The sequence below is a fragment of the Lipophrys pholis genome (genome assembly GCF_963383615.2).
Source record: "Lipophrys pholis genome assembly, chromosome: 10".
Classification (NCBI taxonomy): Eukaryota; Metazoa; Chordata; class Actinopteri; order Blenniiformes; family Blenniidae; genus Lipophrys; species Lipophrys pholis.
Window position 1 is genome coordinate 18,820,468 of NC_137640.1, and position 26,014 is coordinate 18,846,481.

Here is a 26,014-nt window from a genome sequence, read left to right on the forward strand (position 1 = left end):
GGAGCATGCATGTTGTTGAGTGTAGAAGTTGTTTCTTTTGTATTTGCGAGAGTCTTTACCTCATCCAGAGTACAGCAGGAAGGATGGGTGATAGCCAAGGATGGACAGATCAGTTAAAATAAAGCTTTTAAGGACATCACTTTAAACAATCTTTCTATGTTATAATTCCGGGGTAACACATGTTCAACGCAGGAAATGTTTACAGCTTTACAGGAAGTCATCTTAATGTAAATGTATAAATGTATTGTGTTTGAATTGCATGTTTTAGGTACACCTGTAGGCCTATAGCAGGGCTGTCAAACATAAGGCCTGTGGGCCAAAACAAGCCCGTAATAGGCCGCAATGTGGTCCACCAAACCACTAAACAAATTTCTAAGAAAACATAAATTTCTTAAAAAAACAACAACCACATTTTCAACAAATTTCTCAACAGTTGTGGACAGAACACTACACTGAGATCTGAGCTGAGATATTTGTGTGCTGCCAGTGATGCAGTTTATAAAAACTTATGCAATAGTTATAGGTTACGTTTTTTATTATGATTATGATTTAAAAAAAAATGTATTTCTGTTATTATTATGCCTTTTTCTTTTTCTGCGAGTAACTCGTCCCACGCTGTTGGGAGCACGGACACAACTCGGAATGTCCGGGAATAGGTTGCTTCGACTATTGCTAACGATTCGGCTAACCAGTTCCAAATAAATCGCCAGAAAATTTGAAAAATGTCCCATACGGCCCCTCATTGAAGGAGATGATAGGAGATCAGAGGAGATCAGTTTCCATTGAGATGCTGAGCTCAAAAGAGAAGTAGGCACACATATTTCCTCTGGAAATGTCTAGTTTTCTGTAGTACTTGTTTGGTTTTGCAAAAATAAAGGCATTTTCATTCACACTCATACTTTGTGCCACAACCAAAAAAAAACGTTAAAGAAAGATCTTAAAGGCTCTTATGGCACTTATTTATTGACTGAACTAACGTGTGCAGAAATCCTGCTGTAAGAGCACCTCCTAGCGGTTCACTTTGAACATACAGCCCAGCTGAACTGGGCGGACCGCTCGTGCCGTTGGCCCCTCCTTCATATAGTGATCGCCGTGACGTCGGCGTTCAAGGGTAGCAACAGTTGCCTCGAGACCCCGTCGCGCTATAGTGACTGTAGCCGTGGAGACAGTTACTTACCAACGGGCGCAACACTCAGCAACAGCAGCAGCAGCAGCATCTGGAAGTCACCGAGCGAGAGGGAGAGAGGGGGAAGAGAGCAGAACTTTTCCTCAAGGCAAAGGTGACTATACGTTTATGTAGAATTTAGAAAGCAGCTCGATCTGAAATCACAGGGAAGCGCTCTTCAACAGGACGGAAGCTGTTGCTAGCAATGTCGAGCTCCCCAACACAACTTTCCCTTCCTTGAGGCTTCTTCTGGCCCAAGTTACGCTTTTGTTACTCTTCATTTTCACTTTACTGCCGATCAGCTTCTGCTGGTGAGAGATTCTTCTCTCTCTCTCTTTTTTTTTTTTTTTTAGCATCTCACGTCCGCTCGGGAGCTCTTTCACCTCACACAGCGTCACCGCTCCTCCGAACTGATCCAACATCACTTCTCACTTGTTGCTACGTCGTGGTGTCTGTGTGTGTGTGTGTGTGTGTGTGTGTGTGTGTGTGTGAGAGAGTGAGTGTGTGTGTGTGTGTGTGAGAGAGAGAGAGAGAGAGAGAGAGAGAGAGACGGTGGAGACATGGACGCACTTTCAGCTCAGTCCCAGCAGGATGGCCACTTTGGCTGCTAGTCTCAGCTCCAGCTAAAGGCTAACTCGGACCACGGCAGCCATGGGGGGCGAGTTCACGTGTGAGTTTTTTTTTGTTCCCCCCCCCCCCCCTCCTGTTCGTCGTCTTGTTAGCGGGCAGCTCGGTGGTGTTTGCGGTGGACTGGTGTTACCGGAGCGTCTTCCGCAGGCAGGTGGGCTGCGCGTGCAGCCAGAACGAGCCGTTAGCAACGATGGTCCTGCTGGTCGAACTGCCACTGATGTCCTCGTGTCCTCTTGTCCTCTTGCAGACAGACGAGAGCTCGTCACTTTGGTTTCAGGGACGTATCTCGTGTTTTTGTTTTGTTTTTTCTTCTTCTTCCCTCGCGTCAGAAAGACATGGAAGTCGCATTGTTGGTGGACGTCTCCCCGGTATTTCTGCGTCTCCCCTTTAAACTGCAATCAAATTGATAAATCGTGATACACAACGCCACGAAGTGTCGAAGCTCTACAAAGTTTGTCTAATACCAGGATGTGTCACTGCTCGGTGGGGCTGTGAGGGAGAGATTAGACCGCTATATTGGAGCGAAAAAGCTCCGATTTCATTTGCGCCTCCAAGCTATCCTTACAACGACACACGAACTTACTGTTTGATTTAGTCGAGACTGCGTTACAGGACATATTTGTCCTCGTGCATGTCATTTCATTTGTCTACCTTTTTTGTTTTTGTTTTTTGTAGTTTCACAATTTACATATATAAACGTAATCAAGAGCACAGCATTTGCATAATCTCAAGTTATTTTCGGTAACTTCGTCTCATTGTGGTTGCAGTTTGACTTCTGCAGAGTTGAAGACCTGCTCAGTACTGTGTTATTAAAGGGACAAAACTTGTCATCTCCGGGAACATTTATCATTGGTTTTACATCACACGTGCCTGGTTTTCTAGCGTGCAATTTTTGGGTCTCCCTCCCGAGTTCCAGTAATATTAATGAACTATCTACTTGCTGTCATGGACTGGGGTGTTTGTACAGTTTACCACTGAAGAGTCGGAGCATGGCTGCTTCTTGAATTAAAAGAGGCTGATCATTTCAAGGAGAAAAGGGGTGGATTTGCATAATGTTGTCACTCAAAAATAGAGAGCTGATTGATAAAACTGTTGTAATATTGATGAAGGCCAAAATCTATTCACTTTGACATGAAGGGATCAAAAAAAAGTTCATAATTATTTAAATGTGTTGTGTTGTGTATGAAACTTCCTCTCTGTGACTTGTACCGCCATTTAATGAAAACACTTGAAAGAAGAACTGAACATGGACGAACTAACACTGGGAAACCAGTGGCAGAGAAATAAACCTAACTTTGATTGGCCAGACAGCTCTGAGCAGCTACAAAGAAAATAAAGCGATGACTTTGCTAAAACTGTATGTAACCCCCGCCTTCCCCACCTCCAGATTTGAGCATGACACTGTTATGTTTACATGGCAACTTGATATACAAATACACCCAAGTCATGGAAAGAAATTATTTGGATTGGGCCAGGGGCTAAACTGCTATTCTTTTAAAAGTCAGTGTTTTTAATCCGGTTATTTTCATCTCCAGTGTCACTCTGGAGGGCATCAAGGTTGAGCATACAGGTCTGAAGAAAAACCTTAGATAAGGCAGTTAAAAGTGGAAAACAGCTGTTGGTTAGAGTGGTTTGTGGTTATTTCATTATCCTGTAAAGATGGAGAGTAATTCTCAACAGGATGCAAGTTTGAAAGTTTAAGTTGTTTTTTTTTTTTCAATTTGTTATATATTTTTTCTATTATTGACACATGATCTCTGAAAACCTTTTTGGTCTAACGGTCTTTTTACTCGACTTCTGTTTAACTGACTCTTTATTTATTTTGCATAACAGTGTCCACTGTTACCCATGTGGCATTTTGAGTGTTTAATAGACCTGTGTGTGTGTGTGTGTGTGTGTGTGTGTGTGTGTGTGTGTGTGTGTGTGTGTGTGTGTGTGTGTGTGTGTGTGTGTGTGTGTGTGTGTGTGTGTGTGTGTGTGTGTGTGTGTGTGTGTGTGTGTGTGTGTGTGTGTGTGTGTGTGTGTGTGTGTGTGTGTGTGTTGTACAGTCCAGCTATCAATAGGACAGCTGCAGTAAACTCTTGGGCAGAGGGTGACCCGACAGCTTTCAGTCACATGTCGTGTGTGTGTGTGTGTGTGTGTGTGTGTGTGTGTGTGTGTGTGTGTGTGTGTGTGTCTGTGTGTGTGTGTGTGTATGTGTATGTGTATGTGTATGTGTATGTGTGTGTGTGTGTGTGTGTGTGTGTGTGTGTGTGTGTGTGTGTGTGTGTGTGTGTGTGTGTGTGTGTGTGTGTGTGTGTGTGTGTGTGTGTGTGTGTGTGTGTGTGTGTGTGTGTGTTGCACTGTATTTAGCTTATCTTGATGAGGCCCACTGCTGCCCCAGGGAGAAGTTCTCGATCCAATAGCCAGTTACAGATATAGACATAGACCTGGTTATTGCCAACTGTGTAGCTGCTGCTGTTTACAACATATTGTGTATTCATATACATTAACATTTGCCTCATGCTGTGATAAATGAACAGTTAATTAATTTTTTTTTTTACACATATCAGTGCCTGATTCTTTTTTCTACACAGTTTTAATGGGTAATCTCAGAACTCCAGTCAGAAGCATGTCACGAAATCACAGAGCAAAACAGAATAACAGAGAGAGAATGCCTTGTGGGGCTTGTTAAGTGGAAATTAATAGTACCATTTGTACACATGAAATGTTTCAGTTTCATAATCTTCACAATTCATTTACTTGTTAAGGGCTTTTCCTTTCAAGTGATGTGCTTGAACTGGTTTATAAGAATTTGTTAAAAGGAAAATTGTTTAAGTGTTCTCGGCACTCTTGCATCAAGTCTTCCAGCAATAAAGATTTTGGAAATCATTGTAGGCTTACGCTGCTAGGATACAAAGAAACAAACTTGGCATATACTGAGAAATCCTGCCACTGGTTGGCCCATGTCTGTTGGCAACAAGTTGAAACTCGTCGTAAGATGAAATGTTTTCCTGTGCTTCTCCACTGTCTGTGTGTGTCATCAGCAGCATTCTTAACATTCCACCTGTTTGTATCGTAGCTACACCACTGGTAATTAAATTTCCTGCCACAAACAGCAGACAAGGAGGTGACATTTGCATTACAATGACTGACCCCCCCCCCCCCTTCAGGCAGACATAGTAGCAAACCCCCATTACCCCTCTTACTTTTTCTTTCTTCTGTGACGTTTTAGGTGCAATTGTTAAGTGATGTTTATTTTGCTAAAAGAAGTCGGCATAATCCTGCTACAAAGTAATCAACAAAATGGAAGATCTTTTTCTGGGAGCAGTGAGAATTGGCATATTTAGAAAACGATTAGCTTTAAGTCAAACTGTTTTCAGAGGCACTTCAGATTCACTTAATCTGTTTAATTTGGTTTGCTTAATCATTAGAAATATAATCACACTGTTAGGTGTAATCTTTAAAGCATCATACTGTACACAATTCGCCCTCCTAATTCAGGAAAAAAACATTTAAAACCCACACTGTGCCTTCTTCGAAAAAAAACAAAACAATTCTGGTTTAATTTGTTCTATTAGGTCATTAGATGGCTGTCCAACATTCACCTTTGACCAAAAGTTTAATTACATTTTTTATATCCACGGTGAAACATTTATATGTGCATATCTGTATTTGCCTGTCATCAAATACATCAATTGGAATCTTCTGGTAAGTCAACAGCCTGGTAGCTCAACGCTTATCTGATGGAGGTAGGCAGCCTCGAGCAGCTGAGGTCGTCTTTGCAGAACATGTTTCTTGGGAAATAAAATTCACAAGTCCACAGGTTGGAAACAGCTGTTTAAGAGAGCAGCTGAAAGCAGGATTTAATAATGAGGAGTCTTTTGTGCCACTATTGCTTTTTGTTATACAGCTGCAGAATAGGATGCGGGTTCAAATGAGGCTGAAGAAACTAAATACCCAGTAACAATTAGTCTCAAAGAAGTAGGTTTATAGGTTTAAAATCGTGTTTTGAAGATTTTTGGAGGAACAACAGCATGACCTTTGGTCAGGAAAATATTTTTCTTCTTGTGTTTATCCAAATTTAATACTTGTTATTATTTCCTTGTATTTCTTCCTTCATATTAAAGTTAGTCTGCCAGAAAAAAAAAAATCTTTAAAATATGTATGAGTGTAATGACGACGTTTCTCCAGAAAGGAATTGGTATTAAGAGATGTACATCAACAACTGAAACTGGGTCCTTAATGTTTTTTTTATTTATCCCGTGTGGATTCTGGTAGAGTGACTTTAATGTTTAAGGCCTATACAGTCTTGGCAGGAGCAAGTGCTTTCTGAGTCCTGGGGTAGCAAAACTATTATTATGTAATAATATAAACTGCAAATCATTTGTTATGTAATAATATAAACTGTTATATATAAACCGTCCTTAAGCCGCCAGGTAACTTGAGTCGAATGGGGGAGAGATTTCACAGTTGTAAAAGTTCTACATGTCCTTACTCTTCTTTCCCAATGCCTTTTATTTCTTTCAGTTAAAATTTCCCAGATTTGCAGTTTCAGGTGCCCAGTCTTTATCTTTATAGAAATCGCGCGGATGAAGGCTGCTTGGGTTGTAACGTGGAGGGCAGTGGAAATCTGGAAAAGGTTAGAAAAGGTAGGGTGTTGGGGGAGGAAGTTCCTATTCTAAGGCATTGGCGAACACACAATCTCCATGGCAACAGTTTGATCTTTCTCTCAGTGGCTGTCAGGCCTGCAGTGCACATGGTGACTGAGTGGACAGGTTGCGCTGATGGCCAGAGGTGGGGAGGTGAGTTGGGGAGGGGAGGGGTGAGCTTCTATCACAGACAGCGGTCAGTGCCTCTTTCTTTCCACCCCACACACCCCACCCCGCAAAAACTCTGCCATCTGCAGACCCCAAGAGCTGCTTTGATTGGATTAGCCATGAATTAATGAGACAGGCTTGAAGAACAGGCTCTGTTGTGGAAATCTCTTATCATATCTTAATTTGCTCTTTGTGTCAGTGCATGTAGTGTGTGATCTTATAGGTTCTCACAATGAAATCAAAGGAAAGCGCCGTGATTTTTCCCAAATGACGACAAATTCTTGGTCCATTCGAAATAATAATATATGTAACACATTCAAAAAGCCTGTTGCTCTCCATAGTAGATGTATTAAGAGTAGACAGGAATATAATTACACTCTGAGATGCAATTGTCTCTCATACATTAAAAGCAACTTGTGTCAGTTAGGTTGTTTTTTTATTTATTTTATTTTGCCTTTCACTGTGTCGGGGGGGGGGGGGGGGGGAGTATTGCTCTAGTGCAGCTGTTCACTCTTACTTCTACTCATGAAACTTCAGGAGACACTCGGCTTGGTTTTGAAAACGCTGAATTCCGGTGCCACGAGTGTAAAAGAAAAAGACTGTTGTCTTTCTGATGACTTAAACATTCCTTGCTCTGTTGACCACCAAGTAGACTCCAACTTCTCATAGCCGGCGTACACTCTTTGCATTTTTCTATGACTGCAGCCCAGGACTAAATCTGCCTCTATGTTCCCTGGTGTCTGAAATTAATAGCTTACATAGTATTTATTGTTGTAAGTTTCTACTTAGCGCGAGACAGCGGGATCAGGTGGGGGATGGCATTGTTTGGTTTGGGAAGTATTCTGTTGGTTGCATAGCAACAAGCTCCTGGAAACGGGAGTGGACGGTGTTGCCACTAGCAACCGTTGTTGCTCTGCAAACAATGTGGGCCAGTGCAAACATGAGCCAAGACTGTGGGCTCCTGCTTTTAATTGAACATCTGTATATGTTTTTCTGTGATTGAGCTCTGTTTAAGTTTGATCTGTCGGTGACAGATGCTTCGATTTTTGTCTGCCCTGAAAACATTATAGACTGACGTATTGCCAACAATTTATGAGGCTTTTTGGGTTCTTAAAAATGTGGCTTTTGTCGTTTTGGTACAGCTTTACAAACTCAGGTATTTCTTGAAAGGAGGTACTGTTGCTTTAATACTGTTAAGTGCTCATCTGGGACTTGCTTGTATAAAACCAGGCTCGCAGACCTGAAATGAAAAGACACGTGTGTGTGTGTGTGAAGTTGCCTTTCGGTTGGAAGCATTAACGTTTGGCCCTAAACGGCAGCCCATCCTCAGTAGTGGTTTTTGCTGCTGTGTGCTGTGCCTCCTGCTGTGTTCTACCTTTGTGCCTTTGAGAGTTGCTGGTGGGGAATTTGTGTGGCTTTTAACCTTCCATGAACACTAAGCAGACAGACTCTTCTAAGCCACGTTTTCTTTCTCCCCTCCAACTCATGATTTGACACACTTGCCAAACCACCATGTCTATTGACGCTAGTGCTTTAAAGGATGAAAACATGGAGGTCAGTGCTCTGTTTTTTGATCCCTCAGCATCGTATTGTGCCACCCACTTCCCAATGTCATAAAGAAGCCCCTTGCTTTTTGTCACTTCCTCTGGCGACAATGACAAGTCTGAAGAAAAATGAGGGGATTCTTACAAGTTTATTTATACCTCACCTCGCACTCCATATACAAATACCAGGGTTTCGGAAGAGACTAACTATGCAGAAGGTTTTAAATGGTTCACTCCGTGTTGACTTCACTCTGATAATTGACTTTTAATGCGTAATAACATGCAAGGTGTGAAAAATTATTTAGTGGAATATAAAAGCCCCTACATGCAAGTGTTAATTGTGCAGTGTGCTGGCAAATCTGTCAGATTCAAACCTCTGCTTCACGATGGTGCTTACTACCATGACTGTGTTTGAAGGTTAATGTAACAGTAATTTCAACATAGGGCTCCTCCAGTCAGTCTATTAGTCATATTGGCAGAGCGTCTCCATGTAGGCAGAGCGTCTCTGCCTGTGGCTCACCCAAATCTGCAGGTTTTTCATCTTGGAAGAAGATGAATTTTGCAGTAATTCCTGAACATCGGAACCAGGTGGTAAAACGACTGCGATGGTTGGTTTTGTCAGCTCACAGTATACAGCGATCAGTTGGGTTTTTGCGGCTGGGTGATGTTTGGGGAAAAGAACGTGCACCATTCGCACACATCATGAAATGGTGAAGACATGAAGACACAACATCCCTATAACATGTTAACTGTGTGAAAGGGGTATTTCATGAGCAGTTTTTAACTCTTCGTACAATCAAAAAAAGCTTCTTAGTTACTGTGTAACAATTAAGGATGCAACTCCTATTTATTGGGACATTTGTCATCCTTCCAGGCTTCGGTTTCTCAGTTAGGAATTGTAGCGATTTAATGTTTGTGAAAAATTGATCATGTTGCATTTAGAGCCTGTGTTTATTCTGGAAATATTTTAATGAGTTGCACTATTCATTCTTTGGCCTTAATTCTGAAAATATTCAAAGAGATATGTGACATCAATTTAAGCACAACAATCTTTGGTTGGATTATTTCCTCTGTCTTCCCACTACCAGGGTGTCTTCAACTACAACTTAGTTCTATTTGTTTTCCCCTTTTCTTGGCCAAGTCACAGATGTATTATAATTATCTGTTTAGTTACTTTTCAGTTATATCTTTTTTAAAAAAAATTTTTTGCTGTATCCTTTGAAAAGTTTAGAATAGGGTTGAGAAGGCCAGTATTTGTGGGTGTCTGTTTCTTTCAGGTAACTGCACTGATTACTCCAGCCCAAGTGCTGTTTGTCAGGTTTTTCCAACTAAATTAAAATGAGATGATTGAGCATGCTGTGCATTATGACTAATCCTCGCATGTCTCAAGCAGGTTGTATCTTGTGGCCCGTCTGCTGTAATGCTATTTACACCGCTCTCACGTTTACCTATATGACTTTTCCTGCTGCTCCATGATTTGTCCCTTAACCTAAAGACGACTCATCAATTTAACCCACCCCCAACTGAGCCATATCTCTCCCTCCCGCATTGTAATCCTCCTCCCCCTCTTCTCTTTGTGGCCACACTCAAAAGTTCCTGTGCAAGAGCTTTATAAAAGGGGGGAAATAGAGGAGTGAACATGGAGGGGCGGGTGAGTGAGTTGGGGGTGGTCGTCATGGATTCCTCACCATAGCAACCAACAAACGTTTACAAAGCATTGAGGAATTTCCTCATATCAGCTGGATTATTGGAGCCCTTAGAGATCAACTCTCTTTCGAAACAAACGCTGGATATCATCAGGACCCTGGCTGGGGCTGGAACCCCACTGCCATTTTCATCTTTTTCGCCTTCCTTTTTCTGAGAGTAGGGAAGTTGTTTTTTGTTTTTTTAAATGTGCTTACTCCCCCTTGCAGTTCCATTCTTCTCTTGTCTCTGCCTTGCTGCTGCTCTTTCCCCCTCTGTCCTTCTTTAAAAGAGAGCCTTTGTGGCACTCCATTTTTAGCTCCCCTTTACTATGCTGTGCACATTGTCACCCAATGGAAAACAGAGTGGGTTTGGACCTCAGGAAGCTGGTCACTCCAGTCGGTAACTTTAACTTCTTTTCTGCAACTTTTCTACCCAGTTCTGTTCTGTCAGCAGAACTCCATGAGAGCTCCAAGGTGTGGGGTTAAAAAGCATTTATTTAGCACAGCTACTCAAGTGACTAAACTCTGAAAACCCCTATTGTCTTTAAAATTGCAAGTGTAAGTCTTTTCCTATCCTTTCACTTTCTTCATACCTCCTAGCATGCAGAACTCCGAGGGAGGGTCAGACACTACAACCACCGTGGCGGCGCTGCGGACGTCATCATCAGCTCAGGCTCCTGTGGTACAGCCTGTCCCAGCCTCCCAGCAGGTAGGGTGATGCATTTCCCCAGCTCCTCCTGCAATCACCAGGCTAAATCTTCAGCGGTTTACATGTTTGCCATCCTGTGTAAATCTATATGTGTGGTTTATGGGAAGTTATTTTATAAACTACTCTATGGACGTCTTATGTCATCGTGTAAAATAACAACTGAAAATGTGTTTTCAAAATGGGTGTCCAGTTTGTGACTCATCAGAAGGTTCTATCTTTAATTCAGACTTTTTTCTCGACATCATTTTTCTCTAAATTTTTGCCATTGCAGTTTTCTTTCTTTTACCAGACCAATACATTCATTTGAACAGAGTTTGTTTGTATCTCTATTTTGTAAAGAAAATAACGATTTCTATCACGTTTCACAATCGGCGTTGAAAATTCATGACACCATCATAACACTATCACCCTAAGCTTGATCAAAATGTCTTACATGTTTGGCTGACTGCCTATGATAGTCTGTTCATGTACAATTGTACATACATACCTACTGTATGTCATTTAAGTAATGTCTTGTATCCACACAGAGGGTGTTGGTTCAAGCCTCAGGCTCAGCTCAGAAGGGAGGACAAGTACAGCAGCTTTCAGTACCCAGGGTCCAACAGGTCCCTCAGCAGGTACACAGTACTGTACATACTGGTACAGCACGCTGAAACATGTGTACACCCACAGCTTCATAAAGTTTTTTTATAAAAGTAAAGTCATGTCATCAACTGTAGAGAATTACTGCTACGCAAAAAAGACTACATTTATTTGAGCTCCTTTACAAAGAGGTGAATGTTGGCGACTTGCATGTACGACCTGCTTCAGTCCCGAGGTGTTTGATTTGGTCTTCAACCGATGAGAGTAAACAAGTCAAACAATTATCAAACCAGGCTTGTGTTAATCCCTGGTTAATGACCCCAAACATGGATGCCAATACATACGAAATCGGAAAAAAAATGTTTTCCCGCTTGTTCTGCTCCTCTTGCATGCGCTAAACATTATTTTTCTGGCTGAGCCTGGCCCACTGCATGTATACATGAATAACATGGGTAAAATAACTTGGTACATCCCTCAGTGGCCGATAAGTAAATGTCAGTACAAGAGGTTTGATAGCCAAATAATCATTTTCAAGAGTGAATGATGGGGGGGAACAAATGTTTTCTTGACCTTCTTCTGTGACGAGGTGTGCGGAAAGAAGTTGGCTTTGGGTGCTGGTGTATAACGTTGCCTTGTAGTAAAGCTCAGTGGTGTTCCTTTAGGCTCCAACGCAATCTGGTACTTGCACAGATTGTGTGGTGTTGGGGCGGACCCAGGTGTCTCCTTGTTTGTTTTTGATGCCAGATAAAGTGTTTATTGTAAACTACTTTTGGAAATTAAAAAAAAAAAATTGTTTCAGTACCGTCTTCTAATAACTCCTTATGAGCAATAGAAATGTTTTATTTCTGGCTAAAACTGTAAGAGAATTTGTACCAAAAATTACTTTTCTTCAGGCTATCAGTGTTGGATGAATATGTTAGAGTTAATACATATATAATACACACTACTGTTTCATCTGCTGCTTTCTACACAATGTTGTGAATAATCTGAGGGCTGTACAATTTTTTGGGTGAGTTTTTGTCACTGAAATGCATGTTGGCACATACGCGTGTGACGCCGCCTGCAAATTTAAAAGAATCATGCTTATCTATGCAGTCTTTGGAAACTTAATGTTGAAGCACGACTCTCAGAACATGAATTATTTAAGCCCCGTGACCACTAAGCAACAGCTTTATTGTCCTGTTGCCCCAATGTAGGTGCAGCAGGTACAACATGTCTACCCATCCCAGGTCCAGTATGTAGAAGGTGGAGATGCTGTTTACCCCAATGGAACCATGTAAGCAGTGTTGCATCACTACATTACAGCATGTAAAATTTGACGTTATTCAAAGTGTTTATCGCCACTGGAGTTTTCCACTCTTAACAAAGGCATGAAAGGGCATATTTTGCTTTCTCAACTAAGCAGGCCCAGTGCTGCACACAGTATTTGGCTCCTCTTCAAACGCAGAGTCATCTTGAATTATGCATGAATTGGTGGTGGTTGAAAAGCGTAATGACAAATAAGACTTTCCAGATCACTTTCTCGTCATTTCAGCTGTGTGAGATAAAGCTGCTTTTGATAAAGCTTACATCAAAATAGAATGTAAGCTCAGATGAGCCAAAGAGATTTTTATTCCCACAGTGTATTTGTCATGACGGTGCCATTAACAAGTATTTTGACAACATCAATTCTGTTGTTGGCCATGTCAGGATGATTGTTTACTGTAATAGCAGTGCTGTAGTACTGTGCTTATGCACCAGATTATAACCTTAATCCAAAAAAATACCACTTACAATGTACTTGGAGGATGAATATAAGATGATATGTTGACACTGTTTGGTATCCTAATATGAGACTTGATATTCATGAATTGAATATTCTTCCATTAATGGCTGCACAGCAATGATTATCATTATTCATCAAACAATATCATTTTTAGTGATTTCAAGCAGCTGATTTCAAGTCATTCTCTACCTGTAAACATGATTGAACACTACATTTATCAGTCCAAGTTAAGAGGCTGAAATTAGACTTCAACCTTGAAAGAGCTAAAAATGCCATGAGTATCCTGATGGTTTTCGATTTTCCATTCTACTTTCTTTAAAATTGTATGTTAATTGCATTGCTTTCTCCCCAGCCGAACAGCCTACTCCTACAACCCCGAGGCTCAGTTATATGGACAGAGCAGTGGAGGGACTTATTTTGACTCTCAGGCTGGTGGGGCTCATGTCACTACGGTAGTTTCCTCTGCCAGTGGCGGCGTGCCCCCGCACGGCATGGTTGGCATCACCATGGACGTGGGCAGCAGCCACATTATCTCCAGTGGCAGTACCTACCTGATCCATGGCGGAAGTATGGAGGGAAGCCGCAACCACATATCCCACTCATCACGCTCTTCCTCAGCTATGGTGAGCAACTGTTCCTGAGGTATTCTGCCGCACATTTTTTTAGACCTGACAGGATTAACAGGCAACCAAAAAAAAAAAAAAAAAAAAAACCTACATAAATTAAGAGGTTTGTACACACCAAACGACAGAATGACTATAAAGGCCTGTTCTTGAACATTACTGAATGTACTTTGTAGTTTTTTTTTTTGTCCAAGTGGGGAGTTTTGAACTTTTTATAGAAACCGTCATCACTAACTGAACTTGCATCCTGACTGATTTACAAGGTTCCCAGGGACCTGCAACCTGAGTTGGGGTCTCGTCACTCCGTAGTAACACCCACAGAATAGAGTGGTGCAGGACAGTCAGCCTGTAGAATCGGGGCACTGGCTTAAATGATTCAGCTCTGCCTTGTTTCAGAGGGTTTCACAGGCACTTGAGCACCCTACGAAACAAAGCAACCCCTGGGGCTCATTACCATTTGGCCAAGAGCCCTCGGGAGCCTTCTTAAGACTTGGAACGCTGCCTGCTTCTTTTTGCTTTTCTTCTGTCTCCAGTTTGGCTGCAATACCACATATCTTTTCTTTTTCTGACTTGATTTGCTTCTACAGCTCAACAGAATGTCCCTGGTTTTTTTCATTCCCTTTGAATGCCAGTTGGACTCCATAATGTTTTTGTTGCTCAATGATAAGAAAATATGAAAGTGTATTTACAAGCGTGACACTAACAGACATGTTACTCTACCTGCTTTTAAGTTTTGATTTTAAGGTTTATTTTCAGCTCAATAGACTGGTGGGGTGGTTGTTGACCTATTGTCCCTAATCTGGAGGTGACCTGTGCCCCTGTTTGTGGTTCCTATTTGCATACATTAGAGTGTCTGACAGTGAGCCTTCACTGAGCAGCTTAACCCTATGAGTTCCTTGATTTGCATGCTTTTGTCAGCCAATAATGGTTTTGGCTGCAACACTGACTGGTTTTAATGGAAATGCAAAAGAATCGGGCTGCTCGCTAACAGTCTTATTTCCTTCATCTTTTTTTTTTATTTTGTGTTTGTCATATACCCCTGCTTATATCTGTCCTCTTCTCTCTCTTTTTTTTCTATCTATCTCACTATTTTGCCTCCTGCCCCTTCTGTATCCACTCTTTTTTTTTTTTTTTTTTTTTTGTTTCGCATGCTTCTTCTTTCTTTAGCTTGAAATGGCGATTGAAAACCTCCAAAAGTCTGAAGGAATTGCAAGTCACAAAAGCAGCCTGCTCAACAGCCATGTAAGTCAACCAGGAAATTTGTTTGAAAAGAGTGAGCGAAAACAAAGTGGGGGGGGGGAGCTGTGACTGAAGTGTAGGCAGTGTGTTCTGCTGTGTTCTACTCAGTTGGACACATTACCTACTGCAAGCTTACTTACTTTGTACTGTCCCACTGACACGCTCATTTGTCCCAAGTTTTTTTGCGTGTGTGCATTGAACTGGGCAAATACTTAAGCTTACTTTTTTGTTGTAATTATCACGCCGGACACTGACGCTCACTGGTACAAAATGTATTGCTTTGTAATTGTTTGCTCTTAATAGGAGGCTGTTACTTGGTTAGAATTCAATTCTTACGACGTCCTCCTCAGTGAAAGTTTTGGTGGGATTCTTCCTCTCAACCCTTCACATCACAAGTCATCTGAAAACATTGACAAGAGTTTTATGTATTAAGTATTTTTATGCTGAGCTTGCACATTGATATTAACTTCTTGTCGCTGTGGTTACTAATGACTTGCTCCCACAATATTGTATTGGACATTGGTCTGATAGTAGTAATGAGAGCTTCAGATGTTCAGCCCATATGCTTTAGTAACAAAGACTGAAACATAGCCACAGCTGGGGAGCAACAGTTTATCTGATGTTTAACTTCCTAAAATAGGCCATTTGTGATTTCCGTGTGCAGTGTGTAATTTATGGTCAATGTGATAATAATGTGTATTCCATTGCTGGCCAGGTGACCACACAGCAAAGTCTGTCCACTGTGGGTTTGCTGACTGCATCTTTTTTTCTTCTTCTTTTTTTGTGTATTTAGCTGCAGTGGCTGTTGGACAACTATGAGACAGCAGAAGGAGTGAGCCTGCCCCGATGCTCCCTGTATAACCATTACTTACGGCACTGTCAGGAACAGAAACTGGATCCGGTCAACGCGGCGTCCTTTGGCAAGCTCATCCGCTCGGTCTTCATGGGCCTGAGGACTCGCCGACTGGGAACCAGGTAGAAAGCGGCAGGGGTCGTTGCGGATGCTGCTCATGCTGATAACAGTAATCGCGTAACCATTATAGATGTGACAAGTATGATGATGCTTATATGCACTGGAGACTAGGTGATGGAAGAGGATAATGATAGTGATTACACTGATGGCAAAGCTTCTCCTCACTGGTTTCTGGCTTTTCTCTCGCTGTATCCACCAGAGGAAACTCTAAGTATCATTACTATGGCATCCGGGTGAAGCCAGACTCGCCACTCAACCGGCTGCAGGAGGACACCCAGTACATGGCCATGAGACAGCAGCCTGTCCACCAGAAACAGAGGTCAGCACATTTCCTCCTGCCTGTCCTTTCTTATCTTTCTTGGCATTCATTAATTTTCAATTTGTTTACAGTTGTCACAAGTTGTAACTGCATTTTATTAATTTTGTTTCATTATGTTATTCATTATTTTATCATTGACTGCTTCAGGCATTCTTATGTGTGAACCAGATTTACTATATGCTATGACCCTGTGAAAGCAATCGCTACTCCTTGATCACCACCAAATTTCTTCTCTTTAATGTTTTCTTGTCAAACACTGTCGCTATCAACAGGCTCATTTAAAGGCCTGTTGCAAATGCAGAGATTTCTTTATGTTCATTTCTGACCAATTTAGCATACTTTCTGCTTTTCTCTACTGTTTGATGAATGTCCCCTTAATGATTTATGCATAAGCACTTCACTAAACCTCTCTTTCCCAGAATTTCAAATCCCAGCTGACGTGCCTGGCCTACTGTTTCATGACTTCACAGGTTCAAGCCATTGCAGAAGGTGGATAGCATGTCTGACAACCTGTGCGGGAGCTCTCAGCACTGTAACAGCACTCCAGAGCAGTCTGTGGCTGCACAAAGTCAACACCACCAGCAGTACATAGGTAAGCTATTGTCATGTAGCGGTGGTCATTTAAAAAAACATAAAAATCCAATTTGTGGAATCATTTGTGCCTTTGCGTAAACACAAGTATAACCAGTACAATGAAAGATCAGATAATATTATTTCTGCTCGCCAAGTCTTTTTAACTGTTTGAAGTAAGCCCCACTTTGTTGTTTCCCCATGCAGATACGGCTCACACTTTGCCTCCATTTCCCACTCCTGACTTGGGCACCCAGCCTCTGCCTGAGCGCATCAACATGAATGATATCAAGAAGTTGCAGACGCTCTATAGAGACCACTGTGAGGTGGGTTCTATCACCGGAGAAACTTGTGTATTTAACAACGGATATGATGAACATCTGAATGCTGAGCCTGTGGTTCTTGTAGTTCCTCATAATCCAAGCTGCCGCACAGCTGAGCTCACCACTGGTCAGAACATGATTAACGCATCACTAAAGGTTTAAAGCCATTTCAACCTTTAGTGATCATCATTTGCATCATCAGCATACTGCTGATGCAAATATCATATCAATATTCAATATTGTGTTTTTAGGTTCAATGGCCTTGTTTCCACCACTTCAAAATATACAGTATATCCATAGGCCCAAAAAACAGATAGGGCAACTTCTTTCTTCCTTCTTTTCTTTTTTTTTTTTTTTCTTTTTTGTTTTTTAAAGGAAATACATTTCGGTGAAAATAAATATGATTGAAATGCTTTAATTCTTGCTATACAAACACTGTGTAGTTCTGTTAATCTTTTGATATCAAAAACATGCTCAGTAAACAACTTTTAATTTACAGAATAAAAATCAAACCCAAGTAGTAAAAATGAGATTATGTTTGATATAATCTTGCAGGATCAGACTTTTTTTTTTAGAATGTGAAAGAAATTACATAAATGGGGCTGAGTGGCAGATTAGGAACGCTGTCTTTGTGTTGATTATTATTGAACAGATTGATGTAATGTTGTTTGGTTTTTTTTCTTTCCATCTGTGATAATTGAACCCTACCTATTAGATTACAGCAGCCTACAGGTGTCCTTATTCCTAAACAGGACAAAGTCAAAGTTTAGTCAGAACTGTATCAGGCTGATTGCTGGACGAATATGTTGTAGAGTAATGTAATTTGTTAGTGGGACACTAAATTGGAGTACACAGAACAACATTAAACACGGGCAATGAGGGGACGACAAATTATGGCGAACATTAAAAACATGGGGCTTTACATGCAGGAGAGCGACTGTGATTAAAGCAGCAAAGCTCTGGCTTTATCATATTATCCCTGCCCTCCCCTTGTCCAGCCTCACCACACTCCCTTTGTTCCAGCCGTCTTTTCATCTCTGTGCGGCTTTCAAGACATGCCAATTAACCTTTGAGCGCGCTGGGTGGACATCTTGGTGTCTTTGTGGTGGCCTCCCCTTGGGCCTTTGTGTTGCCTTGTCTGTGGATGGGCACATGGGCTCCTGTCTTTGTCTGCCTGTGCATTTCTGTCAACTCTCTCAGCTCTTATTGCCTCAATGTGTTTAATGTTTATGCATCTCAGGTTTCCCCCATTTTATGTGAGCCAGTAAAGATGTGTTAAAACATCGGCCGAGATGTTTTATTGGGAGCGTTTAAAGTTACGACACAAAAACAGGTGACACATTGGAAGGAGCGTAAAACAATATTGAAGGATTTGACTTCACCTTTAATGCTGTTAAAGGTTCCTTTTTGAGTGGGCTGTAATAAGACGAGTATCTACTGCTGGGCAGGTATTAGTGTCACGATAACAGAAAGGAGATTCATTTTTAGTCATATGCTCGCATTTCATAAAAACATTGAGGAGTCAAGACCAAAGTACTGACCATACAAACCACCTGTGTGTGCGTGCATGCGTTGAAGTTTAATTTGGAAGTTAAAATTTTAATGTTAGTTTACAAAAGCCTAGTGGAGCGCATCCTGACTGTTAATGAAATGAATAATACATATTCTTTTTTTTTTTTTTAACTTATGCTTGTTTTTAATTTATTTACTATATTTTCATATATCGTAGTGAAATGCATACATAGTTCAGCATTGATGTAAAATTGTGTTTGTTGTTTTGGCCAAGAGCACTACACGTGCAGCTTTACGTGTCACGTCAGCATTAACAACATTGGCTGCCGATATTGGCACGGAATGTCGGCGGCATGCAGCACACATGTTGCACCATTGAATTCTGGTTGTCAGTCAAATCTGGAACTCCCCCCTTCTATGTTGAAGTGTTCTGGAGAAATCCCAAAGCCCTATGATTTTCTTTTTCCGTGAAGCCTTCAACATGACCATGTGGTTTGGTACTTTGAGTCACAAATGTGTTGCAGACAATAGTTAAGATGGCCTCAAAGGCCAAATTGCAAAGGGCGGCTTAGTCATCTTGTCTAAGAAGGAACGATGACTTCATCATTAGTAACCCTCCTCATCATCTCTGACTAATGTGAAATGTTGCACAGGTAGACGATACAGATTCACAATTCAAGTTCTTTGTCTTAAATCCTTAATGAAAAGATGTCCCAATAGATGTTTTTTTTTTTACTTCTTCCACTCTTTGCTGAAGCAAACTGACGTGCCGTGATAAACCATGTTTATATCATATAAAGGTTTAACAATCACTATGACTAATTATAATTGTGGTTTCCCACATTCCCACAAATGGCTTTTGTTTTTTGTAACGGCCAAATAGTTCGACTTTAGCTGGGCCAATGAATTGGTATCCCTGCCCAAAACAATTAAGTTTTTAATAAAAAAACATTTAGGTTATTAACACACACTGTAAACCACAGTACTTGTCGGTGCTTGCACGAAACAAGAGGGGCTCGGATTTGTAAGTGCTGCTGCAGGCTGTCTGTCTGTGACTTTGCATGTCAACACTTCTTCTTTTAAAGAGGCATGCTGTTTTTCCTGCGCGGCACAAGAAGCAGAGTGGAGGCAAAATGCTCTTGTTGAGCGGGAATGGGGAATTCTCCTTTTTGTTTTGGAGTTCTGTTATTGACCTGTTGCTGGGGGCAACTGTAAACATGGTTGCCATGGCGATGGCTGAAGAGGAAGCAAAAACATATCATGTGATTGAAGCCGACACTGCTGTGTGTAACAAGATCCAGTGGTAAGCGCATGTCCTGCCAGAGAGAGAAAGGGGAGAATCTGTGGACACGGTGTGAATCGTCTGCGGCAGACTCTCCATGTGGGGATATACGCTCGTGGAAAAAAAAGAAAAAGAAAGAAAGAAAAACACAGAGATTGACTTTTGGCTTTAGGTGGATGCTTCCTCTGGGCTGATAAACAAACTCACCCAAAACTTTTGCAATGCTTGAATTTGGGATGCACTTCTGGACGACTCCATCAAGGTTTATCTAACGGTCGTTAGAAGCCAGCCATCGTTTTGGATCAACAGCTTGTCTCGGCTTCCTTTGTGTCGGTGGACTGTTCATTTGTGTGCAGTAAACTCTGCTTTCAAAGAGGCTCATATATTTGAACAGGAAGGAGGAAGTCACATGGTTCTGATCACTAGAAGTAGGCAGATGCTTGCACAATCCATGAAGCAGATCTGTTCTACTACTAAAAGCAGTGACGAAAGTCTTAAAAGCAGTGAAATCAACAAGTAAAAAGCAACCTGCAGCCGAAGCCTAAACGTGGCCGTTTAAGATTCTCCTGATGATTAATGTGCAGGGAGCTGTGTTTAAGCTGGCTCATTGTATAACCAGGAGGGCCCGGAGTGAGCCAGAGGCTGCCTGCCTGCAGAAACTTTGTTGTGTGTCTGGTTGCCATGGCTCAGCTCTGTATGTTTGCCCCCTCCTCCCCCTCTTCCCTTCCTCTCTTCCTCCCGCTCTGGCTTCTCTCCTGCAGGCAACTCTGGATGTGGTGATGAACCTCCAGTTCCACTACATTGAGAAACTCTGGCAGACGTTTTGGTATTCAACACCGCCCTCTAGTGACGGAAGTACCACCATCCCCAACAGGTCAGACCACTCAGACAAGAGCAGGCAAGCGTTCACTCAACCTGTAGTGTCATGTTTGAAGATGAAGTGTGTTAAGTGATGAACTGAACACTTCTCATTCGACGTCCCAGCCATGTTTTATTTATGCTGTGGCCACTGTGTGCGTGTCCGTTTGCAGTGATGATGACCTGGAAGGTTTGATTCCCAGAGAGAAGCTGTTGGCTCTCTGTAAATATGAACCCCTCAGATTGTGGATGAGGAGCTGCGACCACATCCTGTACCAGGCCCTGGTGGAGATCCTCATTCCCGATGTGCTGCGTCCCGTTCCCAGTCAGTACTGAGCTTCTTTTTTTAAGGATGATTGAGTTTGTTAGTGTAAGAAAACGTTAGAAAAGTTTGCCACAAATTCCTAACAGATTCTGTTCGTATTTCTATTAAGATGTCAAAAAGTTTACATAAAGATTTCTCAGAAGATACAGTTTTTACCAAAGATATTCACTTTTTCAGGACAGAATATTAAGGAAAGTGATCAAGGTGAATGAGTCCACCTGTGACTAAAATGTTAGTGGAATAGTTTGAATTGTGTTTAAATAGAAATACACGGTCTTGTTTAACATATATTCAATTTTTGGAACGTGTGTAAGGTGACAAAAATCTACTTTTCCTTTGGAAATATATTACTTTCCAAGACTAGAGTTGGAGCAACAGGCTTACTTTATTGCATACAATTATCATATTATCTTCTGAAGGGTATTGTTGTATGTTGATATCTTTGGCTCAAAAGTAGTGATAGTTTGTTAATGGACACATTTGTGACTGGATATCCACCTAATAATTCTGCAGCCTTTGGACATAAAATAGAAATAGGGCATAATAGGTCTCTGAAATGCAGTGACTGTGATCATATAGAAAAGAAATGATTGAATTTAATGGTTCAAAGGAAGATCTAAAAAAAAACAACAAACAAGGATGTGTGTGTTATATTTCTGTTAATAACACACAAATATAACAGTAAGGTGAGTTATTTACTGTCAGAGCATTAATCCTTGAAAAAAAAAAACCTCGTAACCCCAACATTCAGAACATTTAGATGTTTTTACCCGTAATGATTTCTGCAGAGTAAAGACCTTGTGAGGTTACTTAGTCATGCAAGCTGTTCCGTTTCTTCAGGCACACTCACTCAGGCCATCCGGAACTTCGCCAAGAGTCTGGAGGGCTGGCTGACAAACGCCATGACCAGCTTTCCTCAAGAGATCATCCACACAAAGGTAACAGGAGAACTGTGCGCCTGTCCACAGACGATTCCTATGGTTGTCATGGTGATGCGACTGTTCGCAAGAAAGTATGGGTTTGAATCTGCCTGCGCCAGCGCCTCTAGTCTGTGTGATTCGCATTGTTGCTCAATGCCTTTTGAGGCTATCTCCGGTTATAATCCAAAAATATGCGTGTCACTCTTAATTTCCCTTAAATATACATGTCTGAGTCTGTGTGTGAGATTATGTGTCTCCTTGTGCATTAACCCTGTGTTGGACTGAGGACGTGTCCAGGGTACAGCCCGTCTTTGACCTAATGGTATCTGGGACAGACTTCAGCCTCCCACGACCGTGTGTGGATTAATTGAGTATCGAAAATGGATGATTTGTAATACTTCTGTTGAAATCCAGTGTGTTTTTGCGCACACGATTGACAGGGCAGGAAACTGTGTTCAGCATTGAATATTAAAAACTGAGATCTTGCACTGTTCATTAGATGTTTTAAGATGTCTTCTGGATGCATGTCAAATTGATCTCCCCCTTTTTTTGGTTTTTAACCATCACACCTGAAGGTGGCGGTGGTCAGTGCGTTTGCCCAGACTTTGCGGCGTTACACCAGCCTGAACCACCTGGCCCAGGCAGCCCGTGCCGTCCTCCAGAACACCTCGCAGATCAACCAGATGCTCTCCGACCTCAACAGGGTGGACTTTGCCAATGTCCAGGTGAAGTCTGCTGGCAGCCACCAGCCTGTTTTTGAAAGACACACCCGGTTTCAAAGACGCGTCTGCGCGTCGGTGTTTCTTGCCGAGTGTAACAGGGTGTGTGTGTGTGTTTTGTCTAACAGGAGCAGGCTTCCTGGGTGTGTCAGTGCGATGAGAGTGTGGTTCAGCGTCTGGAGCAGGACTTTAAGGTCACCCTGCAGCAGCAGAGCTCTTTGGACCAGTGGGCCACCTGGCTGGACAACGTGGTCTCTCAGGTGCTAAAGCCCCACCAGGGGAACCCCAGCTTCCCCAAAGCGGCACGCCAGTTCCTGCTTAAATGGTCCTTCTACAGGTACGCAGGGGAAAAACACTCCCGGTTTAAAAGCACTCTGCTGTCGAAATGGTTTTCAGATGATGGCGTCATGACACATTTTGTTTCTGTCTCTGTCCTGTAGTTCCATGGTGATCAGAGACCTGACCCTGCGCAGCGCTGCTAGTTTTGGCTCCTTCCACCTGATTCGCCTCCTTTATGATGAGTACATGTTCTACCTGGTGGAACACCGGGTGGCCCAGGCCACCGGGGAAACTCCTATTGCTGTCATGGGAGAGGTGAGAGATATTTCCTCTCTGAAGAAGAGAAACACCGTCGCTGCTCTGAACTCTCCATAGTTTGGAAAATCACTTTGTATGACGTATGAATACTGAATATTGCAGGTCTACATGACTGTGAATTGCATTCGGCTCAAAACAGACTTCAGATCTTCTCTTATGTGACGAAGAATTCTCACCTCTCAAAAGCCGCTTTTACAATTTATTCAACAAATATTTGTAATAAATTCACAGAATCCTGAAGAGCAGCTCTGAGACCTTTTTGATCGGTTCGAACATATTTTAATTCAACTGTTTATTCTGTAATTCACTGTACCTTATAAAGCAAATACTTTAAGCTGGAAACTTATTCAGCTTTAATTTTTCAATGGTACTTTGTGTTTCTAGACTTTCTTAGTTTTCATAGTTTTATTATCATCTTGTTGTCTTCATTCTCTTGCATTTGTCGCGACTCACATTTTTTTGATGAAAAGCAATTTTAATTGCCGTTTGGCTAAAATGTTCTTGACAAATGAATTTGTTTCGTCTTACAGTTTAGTGACCTGAGTTCAATGATGCCATCACTTTTGGAAAAGGGTAAGTCTTTAATGACTCCGTTTATCTGCTCATCAGTGCTCACATGTCATCAAAATGTCGACTTTTTGATTTATTTTACACGGATCATCTAAACATATTGTCTTTTTGTCTTACAATGCCTTGTTGTAAATTAACTATGCACGTCTTTTTTTATTTACTTTTTTTTTTTTTTTTTTTACGTTAAAAATGCTGTTAAACTGTCTTCAATATATTTAATATAAGTACTGAGAGCCCGTCTGTGCGCCTCCAGATGCCTCTTTCTCCGATGAGATGAGTGACCTGGGCAGCGACGGCGACACTTCCAGGGAGCCGACTGAACCGGCGGTGAAGAGAGAGAGGATTGAGATGAGCCACCCTCTGCAGTAGACGAGCCCTCGGTGTGAACGAGGCCAGAATCCGAGGCGCGTGGGGCCGCAGCGCCCCCCCCCCCCCCCCCCCCCCCCCCCCCCCCGAGGAGGCGGCGGCGGCTCCGGGGGCTACGTGGGATGTAACCGCTGCTGACCCCCATCGTCTTTCTGCAGTTCCTGTGTGCAATGTACATAGAGACGAGTGTAGCTTCATCAGTCCGCCCCTCATTAGTATTCATAGGGGCGCTGGACTTTCTCCAGGTTCAAACGTCTGTGTTTTTGTTTTCTTTTTCCTCTTTCCGTTTCTCACAAGGATGTAACACCAGTCTGATTGTCTTTCTGTTGCAACTGTGAATGACTTTGTGCAGTACCTTTCTGTTGGGCGTGTAACCTTCCGAGTGGTGGCGTGTGCTCTTCTTGTAAATCACCTTTTGGTTTTCTGTCAGACTTGATTTAGCTGTGCCATAGTGTCTTTTGAGTGCCTTAGATTGCTAACTTTTGAAACCACCACTACAGATGTGGATCTGTCCCTCAGCCGTGCCTCTACCGCAGGATGAATGTACCGTCTCCAAACCTCAGAAAGTCAAAGCACCTTTAACGTTGATTCGTGTGTCGGTGTGTTTTCCTTGTTGCCTCTGCTGCAGCTCGTTATCAACACACACGTACAACACACACACAAAAAATAAAAATAAAATACAACCTACAGACCCAAAGGACTTTCCCCTCAATGGTTTCCACCAGCGTAGCTCTACTTTCTGCTCTGCGTGTCGGACATTAGGACCTCATGAAGTAGTCAGGAAAGCAGGTAACTGTATTACCATAGCCATGTAAGATGTGGGTTTGTTTACCTCAATAGATTTCTATGCTGTGCTTCGTTTGACTCAGATGACATGAGGGCGAGTATAAAAAGACAAAATGTAGCCGCTGTCCTTTTGTGTCCCGCTTTTCTTTCTTTCCGTGTACATAGTTCTCCCCCAATGCTCCTCCGGTGGTTGCTAGCTCTCCTGTCCAGAGTGATCAGAAAAATGTTCGAACCCGATCCACGAGCCGGTTTGTCCCTCAGTGGTTCATTTTTATGTAAGTGGGAGCACACTTTGGACCGGCAAACCAAAATCCTGCAACTAAAAAGGATTTTGTAGACGACTGAGGCGGCACATGCCCCTGGACTTCAGATACTTTGATATCACCCGGTTAGTTACGTCTTATGTTCTGTTTGATAGAAGAACACGGTGCATTAATTGGGGACTTTCCCTCTAGTAAATTATGTCTATGATATCTTTATATGATGTTGAAAGTGCGTACTCTGTGGCCTTTGGTTTTTCTTTCCTAATCTGTTTCTCGCCTCTTCCGCTGTATTGGGTTGGTCACATTGTATCAGAGGGAAATGCTTTGATGTGTAATCTAGACCGCTGTGTGATGACTTTGTTCCCAATCGCAATTGTTCAGTGTTTTAAATTCAATGATCGCTCCTGCTCCTCAGCAAGCTATTAAACTGTCAAAGTAAACTTTCTATTTATGAGAACTAATATGATTTGATGGACTTGAGCTTTGTTTGGAAATCGGTTCTGGGTTGTTTCCCCCCCCCCCCCCCCCTCTCCCTCCTCCTCTTTTCCCTCTTTGGATGATTTTTGTTGTAGCGAGAAGAAATCTTCAGTTATTTAAGGCTTTTCGTAACTTGTGCCTGTCACAGTAATTTGCCTTAAAGTGCTTTGGGGAAAATCCTTTATGTGTACTTTGAAATGTTTTGTAAGGTTGTTTTAGATTTTTTGGCGGAGGATTATTTTTTATTGAACTTTGTTCTTACAAGTATACTGAACCCTTATTTTTGTGTATTTTTAAAAATCTGTTCTCGACTACAATTTAACTAGCTCAAGGACAGATGATGGTCTGTAATAAACTACATAGTTCAAATGTATTTTGTATTCGGTCACGTGTAATAAATTGGTGTATATCAA

General features: G+C 42.0%; 1 protein-coding gene across 13 annotated transcripts; it reads left to right on the forward strand.

The window, feature by feature from the left end:
* The first annotated feature begins 1,120 nt into the window (after positions 1-1,120).
* On the forward strand, positions 1,121-26,012 carry rfx2 (regulatory factor X, 2 (influences HLA class II expression)). Of its 13 annotated transcripts, none has more exons than XM_080473849.1 (18): positions 1,121-1,280; positions 10,424-10,532; positions 11,060-11,149; positions 12,311-12,390; positions 13,232-13,502; positions 14,670-14,744; positions 15,535-15,716; positions 15,914-16,033; positions 16,504-16,625; positions 16,811-16,929; positions 20,482-20,618; positions 20,752-20,903; positions 21,744-21,841; positions 22,399-22,548; positions 22,671-22,879; positions 22,983-23,136; positions 23,670-23,712; positions 23,963-26,012. In XM_080473849.1, the coding sequence occupies exons 2-18, from the start codon at positions 10,425-10,427 to the stop codon at positions 24,076-24,078; spliced, it is 2,226 nt and encodes a 741-aa protein (XP_080329975.1). In that variant the 5' UTR covers positions 1,121-1,280; position 10,424; the 3' UTR covers positions 24,079-26,012. The 13 variants fall into 13 exon arrangements, with proteins under 13 accessions (XP_080329975.1, XP_080329976.1, XP_080329983.1 ...); XM_080473850.1 differs by having other exon boundaries at positions 20,482-20,594; XM_080473852.1 differs by lacking the exon at positions 1,121-1,280 and adding an exon at positions 1,372-1,476.
* Positions 26,013-26,014: the final 2 nt, after the last annotated feature.